General features: G+C 38.4%; 1 protein-coding gene across 4 annotated transcripts in view; it reads right to left on the minus strand.

Moving 5' to 3' along the window:
• Positions 1-1,695: 1,695 nt before the first annotated feature.
• cc2d2a (coiled-coil and C2 domain containing 2A) overlaps positions 1,696-18,316 on the minus strand; it is a 35,577-nt gene continuing 18,956 nt past the window's right edge. For all 4 annotated transcript variants that reach the window (XM_073812955.1, XM_073812957.1, XM_073812956.1 and 1 more), the window contains 16 exons: positions 16,060-16,152; positions 14,872-14,963; positions 12,998-13,165; positions 11,777-11,876; positions 10,642-10,751; positions 7,155-7,251; positions 6,975-7,073; positions 6,658-6,834; positions 4,258-4,461; positions 3,491-3,580; positions 3,306-3,419; positions 3,075-3,209; positions 2,628-2,750; positions 2,410-2,468; positions 2,076-2,253; positions 1,696-1,968 (listed from right to left, as the gene is read on the minus strand). In XM_073812955.1, the coding sequence (XP_073669056.1) occupies positions 1,780-1,968; positions 2,076-2,253; positions 2,410-2,468; positions 2,628-2,750; positions 3,075-3,209; positions 3,306-3,419; positions 3,491-3,580; positions 4,258-4,461; positions 6,658-6,834; positions 6,975-7,073; positions 7,155-7,251; positions 10,642-10,751; positions 11,777-11,876; positions 12,998-13,165; positions 14,872-14,963; positions 16,060-16,152 (2,028 nt within the window). In that variant the 3' untranslated portion in view covers positions 1,696-1,779. The remainder of the gene's footprint in view (positions 1,969-2,075; positions 2,254-2,409; positions 2,469-2,627; positions 2,751-3,074; positions 3,210-3,305; positions 3,420-3,490; positions 3,581-4,257; positions 4,462-6,657; positions 6,835-6,974; positions 7,074-7,154; positions 7,252-10,641; positions 10,752-11,776; positions 11,877-12,997; positions 13,166-14,871; positions 14,964-16,059; positions 16,153-18,316) is intronic.

An 18,316-nucleotide genomic window follows, 5' to 3' on the forward strand; every position in this document is an offset into this window, starting at 1 on the left:
ATGGACACTTATTTGTGTCCAAATACACACAAAAGAAGAAAACAAACCACAACAGCAACAGTTTTATTGCAGTATCATTATTTTGAGTTTGATCAGCTGCCAGAAAACCCTGTGTCTGAGAACCAAAGGACATTTTGACAAACGTTTTGTCATGCAACAGCTTTAGGATCAAGTCCTCATATGACTGAACTGTCCCAAAGCTAACACCGTATCCAAGACAAGCTTTCACGTAGCCCTAGCATGGCTATTAATGGAAGTTATTTGTTGCATTCCCAGGAAATGGAAATAATGCACTGTAATCATCTGTTTGAGACAATTCATACATGTTGAAACACAAGAGAGATTGTTTGAACCTATTAGTCATCATAGGATGGCTTTTTGACCTCCAGCATTTTACATGCCATCATCAGAATAAGTGCTGCCCTTGAGTTTCTTCAACACCAGCTGTGACAACAAGCAACAGGAAGATATTTTCAGTCACTTGGTTTTCATTTCTGTGGTGTCACACTGGGTAGCCCCACCCACAGTCAAATTCTATTGGTCTAAAATCTATTTCTACATATGAAATGTCGAAAAGTATCCAGTTACCAACAGTTTAAAAATTCATTTATTAGAATACCAAGTATTTACAACCTACAATTTGCGCATAACTGTCAATAACACATTATTTACTTTTTATTGGAAAATTAATGTGTTGTGCCTGGTTGGCTGTACTAAGTGTTTTTTATGCAATATTTAACTTTGACTGCATGCTGATATATATAACATTCATGCAGAAATTATTTTTAGATACTACACACATCTATTATGCAATGCAAACATTTGTCGGTTTTCTTTGTATGCAAATTTCCAATAGCCTCGACTCGAGCCTGTTGCGGTGGGACAACTATGCTTTCATATTCTCTGAGGCTTATTTGGCTCATATGTTTTTAAATGAGAAAGCTATTCTTAAAGCCTGTTTTGTGTGTTGCAGATGTTTAAAGATCTTTGAAGTCTGCTGTCTGTAGGTCCTGATCTAATACAGCTGCGATCTGATCAGACACCGCCTGCAGTCGTGGCCTTAAATATCTGAAACACTTCTGAGCAGGAAAGATTAAATCCATATGGTAAAGAGGAGCCATCGTGTGGTAAGCACTCGCATTACATTTACACAACTGAAAGCTAAGTCAAGCATCATCACTATTACTACTGCTCATACACAACTATGGGTTAAAGATCGCAGACATCTGTAGGCTAAAAAACGATTTAAAGATGTAAAAATCGTCCAGTGTGTCCCAGGCCTTACTGATGTCAATAATGAAAACACATGCAAGACCTGACAAGTCCAACACAAGACCAAAAGCAAACCGAGCTTATAGCTGCTGACAGATCTGATTAGTTTCTGTCTGAACCATCAGTTAGATCAGAGATAACATCTCTGCTATGTGTTTGTGTGTCTTAAAGATTTCAAATTTCACAGGAAAAAAACAACAAAAATACAGTGAAACCCATTCAACCAATAACAGACTCCGGTTTAGTATTTTTTTTTATTTGTAGAACTACAAATAATATTGTTTACAAAATATCATCTACTTATATGAAAGAAGTTTTTTACATAATGCTACATTTACAAACTTTACTCTATTTTACACATCTATAAAAAGGTGCTAAAAATGTTTAAAATTATACAAATATAACAGATTCTTTTCTTTAAAAAAAAAAAGGCTACCATTAAAATATATGTAAAAATATATATTACCATATATAATACATTCACAATGTCCTGCTGTGTGCTGAGATCTAATGTGTGCTGACCAAAGAGGCGATGTACACCCAAACCGCCAGCACGTTACTGGGATACGGGTGCACGTAGACCGCCAGGGCAAATTCTGTATTTGGGGCCTCCGCATTATGGACCCCTGTGCTGTGAACGGCTTCAATGATTGGCCGAATCTCTGAGAAAGGCAGATGCAGGGGAAACCCAGATATCTAAAACAGAAGAATCACATTAATGACCTGATGATAAGATGCGTGTGCTTCGTGTCAAGTTATATGCTTGTGTAAATAGTCATTCGATTTTAGTTTGAAGCACTAACCCTGTATTCTCCCAGAAGGCTTTGCAGCTCGAGACGATGTTCTTCAGCCACCTCACGTCCTCCGCTCAGCTCCAGTTTAGGCAAAAACTGTCGTAATGTAGATATGCAGAACCGATTCCAGCGCGTGGGGTGACGCGGACGCCATTCCATGATCTTCTCTCTCAAAATCTTCTCGATCCTCCATCACACAACCCAAAACATGAAATTTAAGTTTAGCAGAGGCACAAAGATAACTTTATGTGAATGACCTACAGTATTATGGTGAAATGCAATGTTGTGTCATGCAACTATTGGAAAGCACAATGGACCTTCTTTATATAAATGAAAAACCAACCTATCTTGTAACTCATCAGCAGCTGGTCTGTCGGCCTGTCTGTACGCCAGAGACTCCGGCTGAAAAGACGACATTCATAATCAATTCTGACAACAGAATCTGGCCCAAAATTAATAAATAAATAAGCATTGGTTTCAAAAAGCCATGTCACAATCCAAAAGACTCCGAAGGGCAACCCAAATACAAAGAGGCCTGTGATTGGTTTGTGTAATACTAACCTGCACGCTGGAGAGACCGGGTTCAGGGAACGCTCGTGAGAAAAACCCTTTCCAAAGTTTTGGCCTAGAGACATCAAAACTCATTCTCACTGGTGCAGCGTACGGCTGGATGTTAAACCATACCTGAGTGACATGAATATACAACATAACATGAAGACATCATAAAGACCATATGCAAAACATATGACAAACAATGTACCGCATCAGTGTATCAGTGACCAAATTTTGCTTAAAAAGTAAATCTTTTGCAAAGGTGTAGTGCCACAGGGATCAGTTCTAGGCCCTATCCTCTTCTCGTTATACAGGTTTCCTCTAGGAACCATTATTAGGAAACAAAATATTTTTATTGCTATGTCGACAATATGCAGCTTCACATTTTCTCAGAACCTGACGAAACCCACTGACAATATAAGACATGACTGAATGTTCATTTCTGTCTTCACTTACATTATCAGTGTTAATGAGGCAGCCGATGGTCTGTAATGGGCAGAATGTGTCATACTGTCCATAATGTTGTCCTGTACTGGGATTCCAGATCAGGTAACGATTCTGCTCGTACGTCAACACGTATGCTGTGGGGCCCTAAAAGAACAGACATGAATTTCAAGCGAGCCACCTTTATTCTTTCTGTTTTTAATGAGCCAAACTGTTTAATTGGCCGAGAGGCCCATCACTCACCTCAGGAATGGCTGTGCCTATGATAAGCCACGCCTTCTTTCCCATAGACAGAAAATAGTTGCAAAGTAATACAGCGTGTTCTTCCTCATCTCCTGCTAGCAGCGTCAAGAATTGCTAAAAAAAGAAAAACATCTAAATCATCTAAATCAAATTGTAATAAATGGTAGAGAAGAGTGTGTACTTACATCACACGTGCTCCATAAATCACAGACTCCTGCGAAGGACGCGCTGTCTGGAAGAGACGGGATGAGCGACACATATCGCGCAACTAACTCCTGAAGAGAGAGAGAGAGAGAGAGATGATCAGAATAACAATAAACGATAAGAGATAAAGACAGATAAACTAGTGGAGAAAGCTGATGGAGAGACGTGTTAATACATGGCTAGATCAGCTGTACTGGGTGTGTCAAGTGTTGAGTTATAAATTATATCTTAATCTTCGTTTTTGGCCTAATCAGCCTCAACAATCAGTTGGTTTCTAGTGTTTATTATTTAACACTCGTAGCCTAAAGTTATACGTAATTTGTCTGTCCACACTAAGCAAAAACATTGCGTGATTGCCCAAAATCACAACACTCGTTTAACATAAAGATATTATGGACCTGGGATTTTGGTCCAATAAGATTTTTTCTGTGGCTTGGGTCGCCCACTGTAAAATCTCACTCACTATAAGTTATAATAACTGTATGTGACTGTACGCAAAAGGTCATGGGTTCAAACCCAGGGAACACAAGTACTGGTGAAAACATGTATAGCTTGTAATGCACTGTAAGTCGCTTTGGATAAAAGTAAATAAATAAATGTATTAAAATATTAATTGTGACAAAATGCTTGATGCAGTTTACTATAAGGCAGTGTATATTATTTGGGTGATTTCCGTTTTACTCAATAAATTAGGATGGTGTGTTGTATACTGTGAGTTTTGCTAACTGAACTGAGTGTGTAGATGTACCATGGTTTCCTGCGGGTTGTTTGGAAAAGCATCCATCAGCTCCTGGGGTGGATTCAAAGGTCGAATGAATCGTGTGACAAAGACAGTTTTACCGCTGATGTCGATGACCGTGGTGAGACAGGGACGGTCAGGGAATCGATGACTGGCCTCCTTCTCAAAGACATCACATGCTGTCAGCAATCGCTCCGACTCCTGACTGTCAAACTAACAGAGAGAGAAAGAGAGAGTTAGAAGTCATTTAATACAGCGTTTTCAGATCAAATCAAAGTTTATTTATAGAACACTTTACAAAAACAATAGGTGTTTACCAAAGTGCTGTACATACAATATAAATAAAAATATAGAACTCAAAAAACATCAAACAAAAAATAAAAAATTAAAAACAAACAAAAAAATGCAGTAAATACAGTAATAATCAGTAAACATTTTACTTCAATCTGTAGCTAATAATAAGAGAAACTCTTAGGAAAACACACTGCTCTATACAGAACTTCACTAAACAGTTTAATTTAAGTCGACTCTCTATGATGTTGCTCACATGTCGTCATTTACTACACAAGCTGAAATTGCCTTTTATAAAAACAAACAGATCTTGTGTGTACACTAGGCGTGAGATGAGATCTTGCAAGATTAAAATGTCACAGGATTTCTGAAGGTGAAATGTTGTCTTGTGATATCAGCATAAAGTTTGTGGCAAAACCTTTAACAGTTCATGCTTATATTATGTATTTTACTGCTTTTTTGCTTAGGTTTCTACTAATGTTCGTTTAGCAACTCAAATAGTTGTGCTTGTCTGTTGTTCATTAAAATGTAAAGCGTCTCAACAGTTTAAACCCTCATTGAGTTAACATGATTTAATGTCTGCACATTTTTGATCAAGAATTACAGTGGCTGTATCATTTATGTTTGGACAAATATATAATATTGTTTGGCCAAAAGTAAGCATGACTCTAAAATTAAAGTAAAAATAACATCTTGGTTACGCATGTAACCTCCGTTCCCTGATGGAGAGAATGAGACGTCGTGCGATGACGTGACACTAGGGGTTTGACCTTGGAAGTCCAATCACTCTAATACCAATAAAGGAGCCGAAATAAGATAGATAGGGCTGGATTACATGAACAGGCCTTGCTACCTGGTCCCAAAGGGGGGTGGGGGCACAAAGCCAAGCCGGGGTCTCAGGAAAATGTGAAAGAAGCTGGCCTGTTTTCACCTGGCGAATGCATGTTTGTACTGTGGCAGAAACAGAAGCTTCTCTATTCGTTTCGAAAGGGAAGACTGAGCTGTGGACTGCAATTCTTACCACTAGATGCTGCTAAAACATTAAAGGTTAAAAGATGTAAGGGCAGTTCAAATTTTATCTTTAACATGTTAACTATAACGTTAACTATAACAATAACTATATTAGCATACACACCACCAGACAATAACAATATATTATTCATTCTATTGCGCGCCACAGTATTTGAACACATCGCTTACTATTAATGGAATTCACTTATATTGTAAAGTTGTAAAGAAAAACTTTTGCAATCGTTTACATGTCATTAAACATGTAAATATACTGATCTTCAAAGGTGACATAGAATGATTGAACGGGGTATTTATCCTTGTTCTGTGATGTGACATGTAGACAAAAAAAATTTAGTTTGGGTCTGTAATGCCTTAGAAGCTTCCTAAAAACCTCTCTCAGATAGCTCTATTAGGGTGGGGGATTTTAAACAAGTGGTTTTGCACCTATTTGGCTCCCCCAACTGGCTTAACTTGCAATCTCATTACTGATTGGCTGACTTTGCTGCCACTCAAAAAATGTAGCCAATTATTTTAAAGTGGAGGGGCAGTTAGATGCCTGTGATGTCATAAGCATCGGTTTTTCAGATTGGGCCGTTTTCTGGCTGACATTTCTAAAAGATGAGACTGAGGTCATTTCATGTTACACTTTTAGCAGCCTGACACAGATTTAGATTTTATTGATCTCATCTCTATTACTGTTATCACTATTTATTCCAAATGAAATGTCAGCTGTTTTCCAGATGTTTATTTTCTCTAAACCATCTTTGTTTTATCATTCAGTGTTGGGTTTCTCTGGACCTCGATGATAAGCTTCTCCATAGTGTCGTCAGTCATTTCTAATATGCGAGCATTTTAAATCCAAAAATATTTAATTGGCTGTCAATGTTTTATTGATCATCAGCCAGAAAAAAACTCACTCTGAAAGTGATCCCAAAGATATCTTTCCTTGTATTTTTATTGTCCATAGTGTGAATGACTGCTTTAATCTTGTTTTCTTGTATTTTAAGCAGTGTTTGAGCGGTCTCAAAGTGGTGATTACATCTGGTTATGCATTACTGTAACTCTGCTTCACACTTTGTTCTGGATAAACACATGATGATGGTGTACCTTCTCTCTGATGGTGTCTCCTGGCACCAGCTGCGGCTCAATGGTGATGAAGAGACTGAGGTAAGTTCCTTCACTCAGACTGCGGATAGCATCATATCCACCTTCACTGCCTAAACTCCTCTCCTTACTGTATCCCAGCAAAACAGGAGGACTGGACACCTTAAACGTTCCATCAACCTAACCATACAACATATGAACGTAACATTAATCACTGGTCACATACTGAGTATCATCATCAGCCAGCCAATCAACTCAATGTTAAGATTTGGGTAAAAAGCTCTGAATTAAGTTTATGAATACAGGAGCAGGACTCTTACCCGAGACTGCAGGTAGATGGTGCTAAAGGGAATCTTGATGGAACCGAGCCAGTGTCTCTCAATCCGAGTGTGAATCGTGTTTCCTCTCTCTCTCTCATCCTGAAAACAGATGCTGTATGTCAATTACATTGAACAAAACAAGAAGGTCTGTAGAAAGGTTAGCATCTAAATGTTCCTCACCTCCACTACATCACAGAGAAGCTCATCGAAGATGTTGATGAAGACTTCATCTTTAACCGACTGAAGACTGGTGGAGCTGTAGTCTCCATTTGGAGCACTGGGATAAAGGAAAAGTTTAACCTTGTTTGCTGTATGGCATGAATCATGTAAAAACACTGATATTCGGCATTCACAAATGCAATCCTATAATGCAGTTCCGCAAGCACGGTAAAAACTGTATTCAGTAAAGGAGAATGTATTATTTTACTCAGTTTCAATGTGTGACGTGTATTTTAAAGCTTAGCAACATGCTAAAATCCCATGATTAGCACTGTCCTATGTCATGCATGCAGTTATAATGCATAACTCACAAGGTGTTGAAACAGAATTACAGTGTTTGAGTTTGCGGTAAATAGTTTTCCACCGTTTGCCACTGAACCTGCATTAACGACAATAGGAGGGCTTCTGGCCTTAGTCAAACGGGTTGGCATGTTTCATTTTCTTTTAAAGATTGGATGGGGGACCCATAGATACCATAGATACCTTCACCTTGGGCCCCCAATTTGCTAAATCCTCAACTGTGGGTACCATACTTATGCCGCAATAGTTAGCCTGTCTGGAACCAAGCTGATTTAAACCATATCATATTTTTCTCCTTGGGGGTTTTTCAACCCGGGGAGTCAGCCGTCATTGGCTTAACTTAACACCCTCTTCTATATGTTATATTATTAATACGCCCGCTTATAATGTTGATTCATAGCCGCAGCAAATTTTGCTGCTTATGCTATCTGTATTATGTTATGCTATCTGCCGATTTTCTGTGCTTTTCCCTGCTTCTATTAATGTAAAGCTGCTTTGAAACAATTACCAATTGTGAAAAGCCCTATATAAAAACTAGATATTAAAGTTTGAGGACAAACTTTATGTTGGCTTGACAAAGCCTGGTCTGAACGTTTAAGACAGTTTGACAGAAGTTTGACAGAAGTTTGGTTTAGTAGGCTATCTTGTTGTTAGTATGCTTAAGTATGAAGCTTTTTAAAATAAAGCTAACATAATTTAGCATAAAGCTAGCCTGATTTAGCATGAAGCTAACATGATTTAGGATAAAGTCAGCATAAAGCTAATATGTTTAAAGACCCAACCCCCATGTCTCTATGATGTTCTGATGCGGAGATATAAGGCTTTGTTTGTTCCGTTGCTAGGGTACTAAGTTTGGTTGCTAGGCAGAAAATTGGCATCCCATAATGATCAACCTTCAAGCCACAAGTAAAACGGTCCAACCCCCATGTCTCTATGATGTTCTGATGCGGAGATGTAAGGCTTTGTTTGTTCTGTTGCTAGGGTACTAAGTTTGGTTGCTAGGGAGAAAATCGGCATCCCATAATGATTACACTTCAAGCCACAAGTAAAACGGTCCAACCCCCGTGTCTCTATGATGTTCTGATGCGGAGATATAAGGCTTTGTTTATTCCGTTGCTAGGGTACTAAGTTTGGTTGCTAGGGAGAAAATTGGCATCCCATAATGATCAACCTTCAAGCCACAAGTAAAACGGTCCAACCCCCGTGTCTCTATGATGTTCTGAAGCGGAGATATAAGGCTTTGTTTATTCCGTTGCTAGGGTACTAAGTTTGGTTGCTAGGGAGAAAAATGGCATCCCATAATGATCAACCTTCAAGCCACAAGTAAAACGGTCCAACCCCCATGTCTCTATGATGTTCTGAAGCGGAGATATAAGGCATTGTTTATTCCGTTGCTAGGGTACTACGTTTGGTTGCTAGGGAGAAAATTGGCATCCCATAATGATCAACCTTCATGCCACAAGTAAAACAGTCCAACCCCCGTGTCTCTATGATGTTCTGAAGCGGAGATATAAGGCTTTGTTTATTCCGTTGCTAGGGTACTAAGTTTGGTTGCTAGGGAGAAAATTGGCATCCCATAATGATCAACCTTCAAGCCACAAGTAAAACGGTCCAACCCCCGTGTCTCTATGATGTTCTGAAGCGGAGATATAAGGCATTGTTTATTCCGTTGCTAGGGTACTACGTTTGGTTGCTAGGGAGAAAATTGGCATCCCATAATGATCAACCTTCATGCCACAAGTAAAACAGTCCAACCCCCGTGTCTCTATGATGTTCTGAAGCGGAGATATAAGGCTTTGTTTATTCCGTTGCTAGGGTACTAAGTTTGGTTGCTAGGGAGAAAATTGGCATCCCATAATGATCAACCTTCAAGCCACAAGTAAAACGGTCCAACCCCCGTGTCTCTATGATGTTCTGAAGCGGAGATATAAGGCATTGTTTATTCCGTTGCTAGGGTACTACGTTTGGTTGCTAGGGAGAAAATTGGCATCCCATAATGATCAACCTTCATGCCACAAGTAAAACAGTCCAACCCCCGTGTCTCTATGATGTTCTGAAGCGGAGATATAAGGCTTTGTTTATTCCGTTGCTAGGGTACTAAGTTTGGTTGCTAGGGAGAAAATTGGCATCCCATAATGATCAACCTTCAAGCCACAAGTAAAACGGTCCAACCCCCGTGTCTCTATGATGTTCTGAAGCGGAGATATAAGGCTTTGTTTATTCCGTTGCTAGGGTACTAAGTTTGGTTGCTAGGGAGAAAAATGGCATCCCATAATGATCACACTTAAAGCCACAAGTAAAACGGTCCAACCCCTGTGTCTCTACAATGTTCTGATGCTGAGATATAAGGCTTTGTTTATTCCGTTGCTAGGGTACTAAGTTTGGTTGCTAGGGAGGAAATTGGCATCCCATAATAATCAACCTTCAAGCCACAAGTAAAACGGTCCAACCCCCGTGTCTCTAAGATGTTCTGAAGCGAAGAAATAAGGCTTTGTTTATTCCGTTGCTAGGGTACTAAGTTTGGTTGCTAGGGAGAAAATTGGCATCCCATAATGATCAACCTTCAAGCCACAAGTAAAACGGTCCAACCCCCATGTCTCTACGACACTCTTAAGTGAAGATATTCCATCTGGGACGCTTTTATTCCTTTATATGGGCATGTTTCCTGCCCCATTATAAGTCAATGGGAAATTTTGGGGGCCTCTTACACCCCAGGGGTACAGCTTACACCCCATTGTGATGTATGTTCTTACAGAGCCTGTCAGCCTCCTTAAATGTGGTAACCCACAAGTTTCTACAAGTTTCTCACTCGCAGCTATGACTCGTCAAAGTTTGTCTCAATGTTAAGTCAATGGAAATTTTGGGGTGTTTGAGCCCCCCGTTTAGGAATTCGGAAGGTCCCATCAGTTAGAAAAGTCATAGCATAAATCTACGGACCAGTCTTAAAAGTTTTGTAAAGTTTTGTGGGTGTAGCTTGAAAGCTCTAGGAGGAGTTACAGTCAGAAAAAGTGGGGGAGCATAAGAATAATAATAATAATAATAAGTTTAGATACAACAACAGTATGTTGGCTTTGTCAAGCCAACATAATAAATTGAATTATTTGTCATTGCGAGACCTGACGTCAGATTGCTTGAAGATAAAACTGACCTGAATGGCAGTACAATCTCTTCATTCCAACAGGGGTTTGGACCCTCAGCAGTAGACGTCTGGAGGACTGAACGCTGGAAAGACACCTCCACAAAGGGCCTGATCAGAGGCTACACAACACAAACACATACACCATTCAGAAATAAAAATACTACTTACTTCACCGAGTTTGTTGCATAGTTTAAAGGTGAAGTTGATTCTAAATTCACTTGTTAAACTGAAGTTAGTTTGTAATGTTGTTGTCTAAGCACAAACTAAATCTGTAAAGTTACAATGCTTTAAAGTTCAATGCAACAAGAGATATTTGCTATATTTGCCTTACAAGTAAGACAGTGACATCACAAATCCCCAAATTCACATAAACCCTGCCCTGGGTACACACTGCAAGGAGGCTTTTCAAAACAACACACTGGGACAGGACCGAACCAATCTCAGCATATTGAGTATTTCTGCGGGAGGGGCTTCACAGACCAAGGAATTAAACAGACTGTTTTAATGAGGATGGAAACAGCGGTGCAGAATTAAGATAAAATATCTGAAAAATAATGTATTGTAAAGACATGTTACAGTGTACACATAAACACAATAAAACCTTAGAAACTCCTGATTTACCCACCCCCTTAATAAAAGTTAACAATTCATTTGATATTAAAGTATACTTCTGTTAGTATAATTCCTTTCTATTAATGCTTTTAATCCTGCACAGATGATAGTGTACAGATTTGCAGCTGACAACAAACAACTTCACATTACCAACAAAACCTACTTACTACAATAATATATATATATATATATATATATATATATATATATATATATATATATATATATATATATATATATATATATATATATATATATATATATATATATATATATATATATATATAAACTATTTAACATTCGTTCAAAAACAAAACCACAAAATGTAGTAAACTGAGAGAAAATGTTCTGCTGATCATATTGTCATGTGCTCCTGTATAGCTCAGTGGTAGAGCATTGCGTTAACAGCGTAATGGGTTCGAACCCAGGGAACACACAAAGTGATAAAAAATGTATGTGCTGTAATGCAGTGTAAATCGCTTTGGATGAAAGCATCTGCCAAATCATGCATAAATGAAATGTTGTGTGTTACCTGTCCAAGGGGCCACTCACTGCCCTGTACGGGTGTCTGGGATGGTGCTGTAAATGTCTCTATGAAAGGCCGTGATGACTTTGCCAGTGCAGGTGGTTTGCTGAAAACACAATACATAACTAGATTGATTTTTCTATTTTATGCAGAGAATGTGTGCGGTGTGTAAAACTGCAGGGTTTTACTATGTAGTTGCCATATCTTTGATGCATTGTAATGTTATAAGACTGGCTTGAGATAGACATAATCCGAGTTGACCAGTGTGCTTTTTCCAATGAGTATAGATGTCAAGGCTGCTATCTCTTTATATAACAAGACCATCTTTTTCTAGGTTGCTTAACTTCTATTGGCTGGTCAGAGCATGAAACACTAGCTAGCTCGACTGGCAAAGTGAACCGAAACAGGTTATGTAAAGTTCCCTTGTAGTCCATTATGTTATCACTTAAAACTCATCTTTGAGCATCATAATAAACAATATATAATATATATATATATATATATATATATATATAGGGGCGGTTTCCTGTACAAGGCTTTAGCCTGGTGCCAGACTAAAATGCATGCCTTCGAGCATTTAAGCTAGGTGCCACTGCCATAGTAAGGTGCTACACTTTTTGTTCGTGTTTGACGACCCCTTTCAGATATGGATCTGTGGATGTGCTTGTACCGAGGGGCAACATTTCAATCTCTATTATGAAGCCAATACAGAAGTGATTTAACTGCAATTCATTGACGGGCCGCTAGAGACTGGTTTGAAAAGTGAGTCAATTCCCATAGACCTCCATGTTACAATGCCCAACTTTACAGCAGAAATACTGTAAAAGTTTACAGCCTGGTGCAAAAAGTGATTTTTGTCTATATAGTTAATTTTACCCTTCATGACAACTGTGAGGGGGGTGAATTTTTTTGTAACTCATCTGTTTAATTTATATTAAGCCTTAAAGTTCATAATGCATAATTAAGGGCGTGGCTACTTGAGTGACGGGTGAACTGCCACTGCTGTCACTAGAGTCGCGCTAGGCGGGCCTGGTTTCAGCAACCAGCCACCTCAGCTTCACCTACTTCCCACCTCTTTACCCATTTTTGGTTATCCGGGAGTGATGCGCAGTGATGCACGGCCAAGATGGCGACAGCAGGGTCTCCCAACTATCGGCTTCAAAAAAGCTTTTCATGTGTGACGTCACAGACACTACATCCATATTTCTTACAGTCTATGGTTTGTACCTGGCATAAGGTCTGCGGATTGGGATGTCATATCCTCTGATGATGTTCACCAGGACCTTGATGTCTCCATCTGAGAGATTCTGAGCCGTCACCTTCTTCCTCTCCTTCCTACAAGGCTTCAGGGGTCGTTTGGGTTCAGCCAGTTTAAACAAGTTCAAGCCCAAAACTCTGAAAGAGAGTTCAGCAAAGAGTCAGATTGGGGATACAAATAATTCACTGGAGTATTGGTCAGGTATACTTTATTAAACTTGACACTGAGAGACAGCACATCTACATATGTGTCTTACATGTACCAATGAAACTAATTTGCTTTACTTCTCTACCCAGAACAAACAACAAACACACATTGACAGAAACACAGGCTGATACTACTAAACAAACACAGAGCTACATTTGTCACCTGATCTTTAATTTTGGTTTAGTTGTTATTTAGTATTCAGTTTCTTTTACAAGTAAAGCATAAAAAACAAATTCCTTCAAAGATGATAATACAATCCAAAATGTTTTGATTGTGATTGATGTTGCACCAGAACCATAAGCACATAACAAATGTAAAATAATCCAGGTCTGTATAGGCATTAACATTGATTGTAAGTAACTTTTAAAAAATAACTAATTTGGATTTTGGTTAATATTAGCTATTAAGCTCTTCCTTATTTGCACAAGTTTACTCCTAATCTCATAAAGATGTCTATATATATATAAAAAACTCTTTAAAACGCTTTACGCGTACAATATGACATCAAACTCACCTTACGACCGATCAAACACACAAACACTCTTTATGAGTGTGATTTCCACACTAACACACACAATCACGCAGGACTGGAGTCATATAACTAACACACAATAATTAACAGCTCATGAACACATGGATTAGCGGGCAGGAACACCAGGGAAATAAAGGAATACACAGGACTTAAAAGAACAGAAAAATCCTGAGAACGTACCCAGAACCTGCACCACTAAATATACAAACATAAAAGAGAAAAAGAGAAATAAAAGCGAGAACTGTCAAATATTTACTTAGTTGAATGCTGATAAAGCTGATAGAGGTGCAGAGACATTAAAACATTTAAAGCCACCTTTCCACTGTGCACGACATTCGGACATGACTGTCGAAGTTACGCCCCCTAGTGGCAGTCCCAATAATATTTCTGTGCATTTATAAATCTGTGCCAACATGTGAGAGAAGCTCATTCCAGCACAAGAGCCTTTATTCAAATATTCAAAACAATGGAATAAACAGATGAACTCAAAGGAATGAAACAATAAACAGCTATGCATATATGACAAAGACTGACAAAATATTTGGAAAGAATAAGGTAAAAATATTACTTGTCTGTAATCAATCGTTTTTAAAGAATTCAAGTGTTACTGATAAAATTCAACAAAAAAGGATGAATTACTTTCACCTGGCACAGTGTTTTAATTGGAATACACCAAAATCCGGTGTAGTAGCACAAGTAAAAAAAATATGCATTCAAAGCTCAAATTGGATCCAAAATGTACGCATTCGCAGATGGGCGGCACCCCATGCAACCCCTTTGTAATGAATGACTTCTGGTTTATCGGGTCTCATTTGTTGTGTACAGTGGAAAGGCGGAAACACTCAAATCTGTCATTAATTCACCTTCTGAACCCCCCAAAAAACCTATAGTTTATAGAATTTAGTAGTTATTGGGTAAATTGAGAAGTTTTTATTTAATAGTCATTTAATATTTATTTGTTATATGATTACTTTTGCATATTTAAATCCATATCTACAAGTAAAAGTGGGTAGAAGGCCTAAAATAAGTAAAGGTTGAGTCTCCAGTATACCTCTGTTAAAGACAGCATAAGATATAAGATATATACGAAATAGGGCCATTTACCCGATACTGGGAACCTCGTCCTCTGAAACCACATCAGACAGGATAAAATGATGCTTCGCTATGAGGAAACGATTAATGACGGACTCTCGCACCTGAGACAGAGAAGAAAAAACAGAGATTGTGTTTATTGAATATGCAGGGTTGCATGATTTCATAACCCCAGCATTTTTGTAGCAAAAATCACATATATCTTAGCAGAAAGTTGAAAAATGTTGCATTTACTTTACACAAGTGCAGCCATGTCCCCTGTTGCAAAAGGAAACATTATGAAGTTACACGATTATGTGATGTGAAAATCATTTAAAGCTGCAAAAGCTGCAAACAGTTTTTGCAAGTTCACACAATTTCATAGCATAAAATTGCATAAATATCCCACATATTCCATCTCATTTAAAAAAAAGTGCCACAAGATCAAGGATTTTTGCCCTCAACAATCACAAAAAAAAAAAACTTGCCAACTGGACCTTACTCTCATGCAAAACTAAGAGGTAGGAGTAAGGCAGAGAAATGGGATTGGGCCAAAGTCTTAAGGATTGGCTTTTAAAAAAATCAGACATGTGATAATTTTAAATGCATGTATGTATGTATGTATGTACTATTATTGTTGTTGTTAATTAATTTGCTGCCAACATTTTCCATGTTTCCTGCTCGTCGCCAGGTGTGTTTTGTGTGTTTTGTTTTTACTAGTTGGTTGTAAAATATCTTACCAAAGGACTGCAGTTGAAAATTAGCCATCTGGCTAGCACTGGCACATGTACAGTAATGTCAATTAATGTGTGTTGTCCTTATTAAATAAAAATAAATAAAAGTTTTACTCTAGTGAATACTTGCTTAACTGAAAGAAAATACTATTTCTATCCTTTTCTCATTATTCCTTTTGGAATAGGATATCAAACGAGTTAACACACATCTTAACGCTAACTTAAAACTTGCGTACAAGAGGCGGAACCTGATGTGAGATTTGATCGTAGCTACCGCTCACATCCATATTGATAAATGCCAAGTCTTGCGTGGAAAGAACCGTACGTACAGCTTTCTGTTGTATGCTTGCTTTATAAATGAGGGTCATTGTCACACACATTACTCTTGTCCAATGTCACTGAATGATAGTTGGATAGGATAGCAAGAGAGACAATGACATGAGATAAGATGGCAGAAGGGAAGCAGAACAAAAGGTGCGTCACTCACTTTCTGCAGATATTTGGCAACGAGAGCTCGATGTGCATCAATGTGCTCCTGTGTGTCAATGATCTCTCCCTCCTTTATTCTTCTCTCATAATCCTGCAACACACAAACACTGCGTTTATGAATTTGTTTGTCAAGTATGGAACACGTGGGACCTCTGCATTTGAAAAGTGAAGCAAACACTCTGCAAGTCGTAAACACACACGTGGAACATTGGGCAGCTTTCCCTACAGACAAATTCAGATGCGTGCACAAACATTTACTTCACAGTTTAGTGCATTTTGTTGTCATGTCTGCCTAACAGTCTGAGCATTTCACCTAAAGAAACTGGTACATGCCAAACTCCCATTATTGAGGTCCTATGGCTAAAAAATAAACCTGATAACTGTGCAACTGTCTGTTCAGAAACTGAATGAAACTATATTCTTTCATTTTGGCAACCATGGCTTGTTTTCGTCACTTTTTCCATCTGCATGGACCCTGATGATTGTCACTTGATCTGATTACTGTTACTGTATACGCCCAAACTAATCAAATCAAGTCATCTGAATCCCCTCTGTGAGTGTGATCAGAGGCAGAGATCTGAGGTAATCTGAGGTAATATGAGAAGTAAAAAAGTTAAATTCCTGAAGGTTTAGCTTTGGCAGTCTGACACATTGTGCTTTACTGCTGATAGACACAAGACAGAGGTCAAAACAGCAATTTATCAAAAATAAAAATCATCTCTTTTTTACTCGCTTTTATGTTTTTTCAAAGCATACAATTTTCATTCCTCAGCAGAACACAAAAACTAAACTTTATAAAAGCTTTTCCAGTCCCTAGTTTCTCATGAAAGTGAATGAAGATTGGGATTCACTAGAGAAGTTGCAATGTCTGATAGATTTTATTGACATTTAGTGATTTTGCAGTCGCTTTTATTTAAAAGAGACTTAAAGTGCATTTCAACCATATCTATATTTTTATCAGTGTGTGTCTTCACTGGAAATCAAACCCATGACCTTCTGAGTTGCTAATGCAACGTTCTACCAATTGAGCTACAAAACAGTGGAGCAAAAAAACGCTATTTTCATGTGTGAACTTTTAAATGCAAATGAGCTACAGCTCCTCACTCCCTTACCAACAGACACTGAGTGCTTTCAGGTTAAAAATAGATGTGATTCCTGTGAAAAAAATTGTTTCTTTAGCCACGTTAGTGCAAAAATGTGCTAACAAACACATTTAGAAAAGCTTTTGGGTAGAATTAGTGTAAAAGCGGGGCTTTATCAGTGTGACGTCACATTAAAGCAACACTAAAGAGTTTTTGCTCTTTGCTCCCCCTACAGGTTGGAAGCGGAATTTTCCATTACCACTGTGGTAAATAATTAAGCCTACTGCAGCAAAGCTGGCTCTGATTGGATTGTAGGTCTGCCGTAAAGCAAGTTTTTGTAGTTTTCACTTGAACTACAGGACCGCGACCCGGCGGTTGGAAACTTCTTTAGTGTGGTTTTGGCCGATAGAGGGCTGCAAAGCAAGGCTTTGAACCAGTTCATGGAATGAAAACGAAAACCAGAAACTTTGGATTTTTTTCAAGGAACAGAAACGTTTATTTAAAATAATGGTAACCGGTTAATAACGTTATTTTTTTCGTTCTTTGACAAGATTTCTGTGCAATATGACTCGGTGAAGTTCACTTCTGGTCGTCGATGACTCATCGGAGAAATGAGAAGCTTGCCACCAGCAAGTAGTTTTTTACAAATTAGTGGTGTAACGGATCGCAGTTGATCCTTGATCCGTACAGATCACGACCCACAGTTCGGCTTGCATGCGAATCGCGGATTTTTACGCAAATTTAAATAGGGTGAAAGTTGATCATTCGCACGTGTTTCAAAGGTATTCAAATGTTAACACTAAAGTTGTGTAATTTTAAACAATTTAACCACTAAAAGACGCTAAAGTTGACAATTTTCTGCACGCACATGCGGTTGAATGTGTCCGGTCCAACTCCGCCCTTCAAATATCAGAACTCTTGATGTATAAACTTGAGAGAGAGTTGTGCTACTGTGTAAAATACATTTGGCGAATAAAGCACTGAAAAACAATGTAATTTTCACTTTATGTGGAGCGATTTCTTATGCTGCATCTTCTTCCTGAAGCGCCATTTGGAATTCGTCCTCTGTCTGTGTGTGTGCGTGTGTTTAAGTGCACTCAACAAATGTAGGCATGTCAGAATTACAGTTATGGCGCTTACATAATGTAGCCTTTTTTAATGTTTGTTGACAAG

This window comes from Paramisgurnus dabryanus, chromosome 21 (genome assembly GCF_030506205.2).
Source record: "Paramisgurnus dabryanus chromosome 21, PD_genome_1.1, whole genome shotgun sequence".
In the NCBI taxonomy this organism is placed as follows: Eukaryota; Metazoa; Chordata; class Actinopteri; order Cypriniformes; family Cobitidae; genus Paramisgurnus; species Paramisgurnus dabryanus.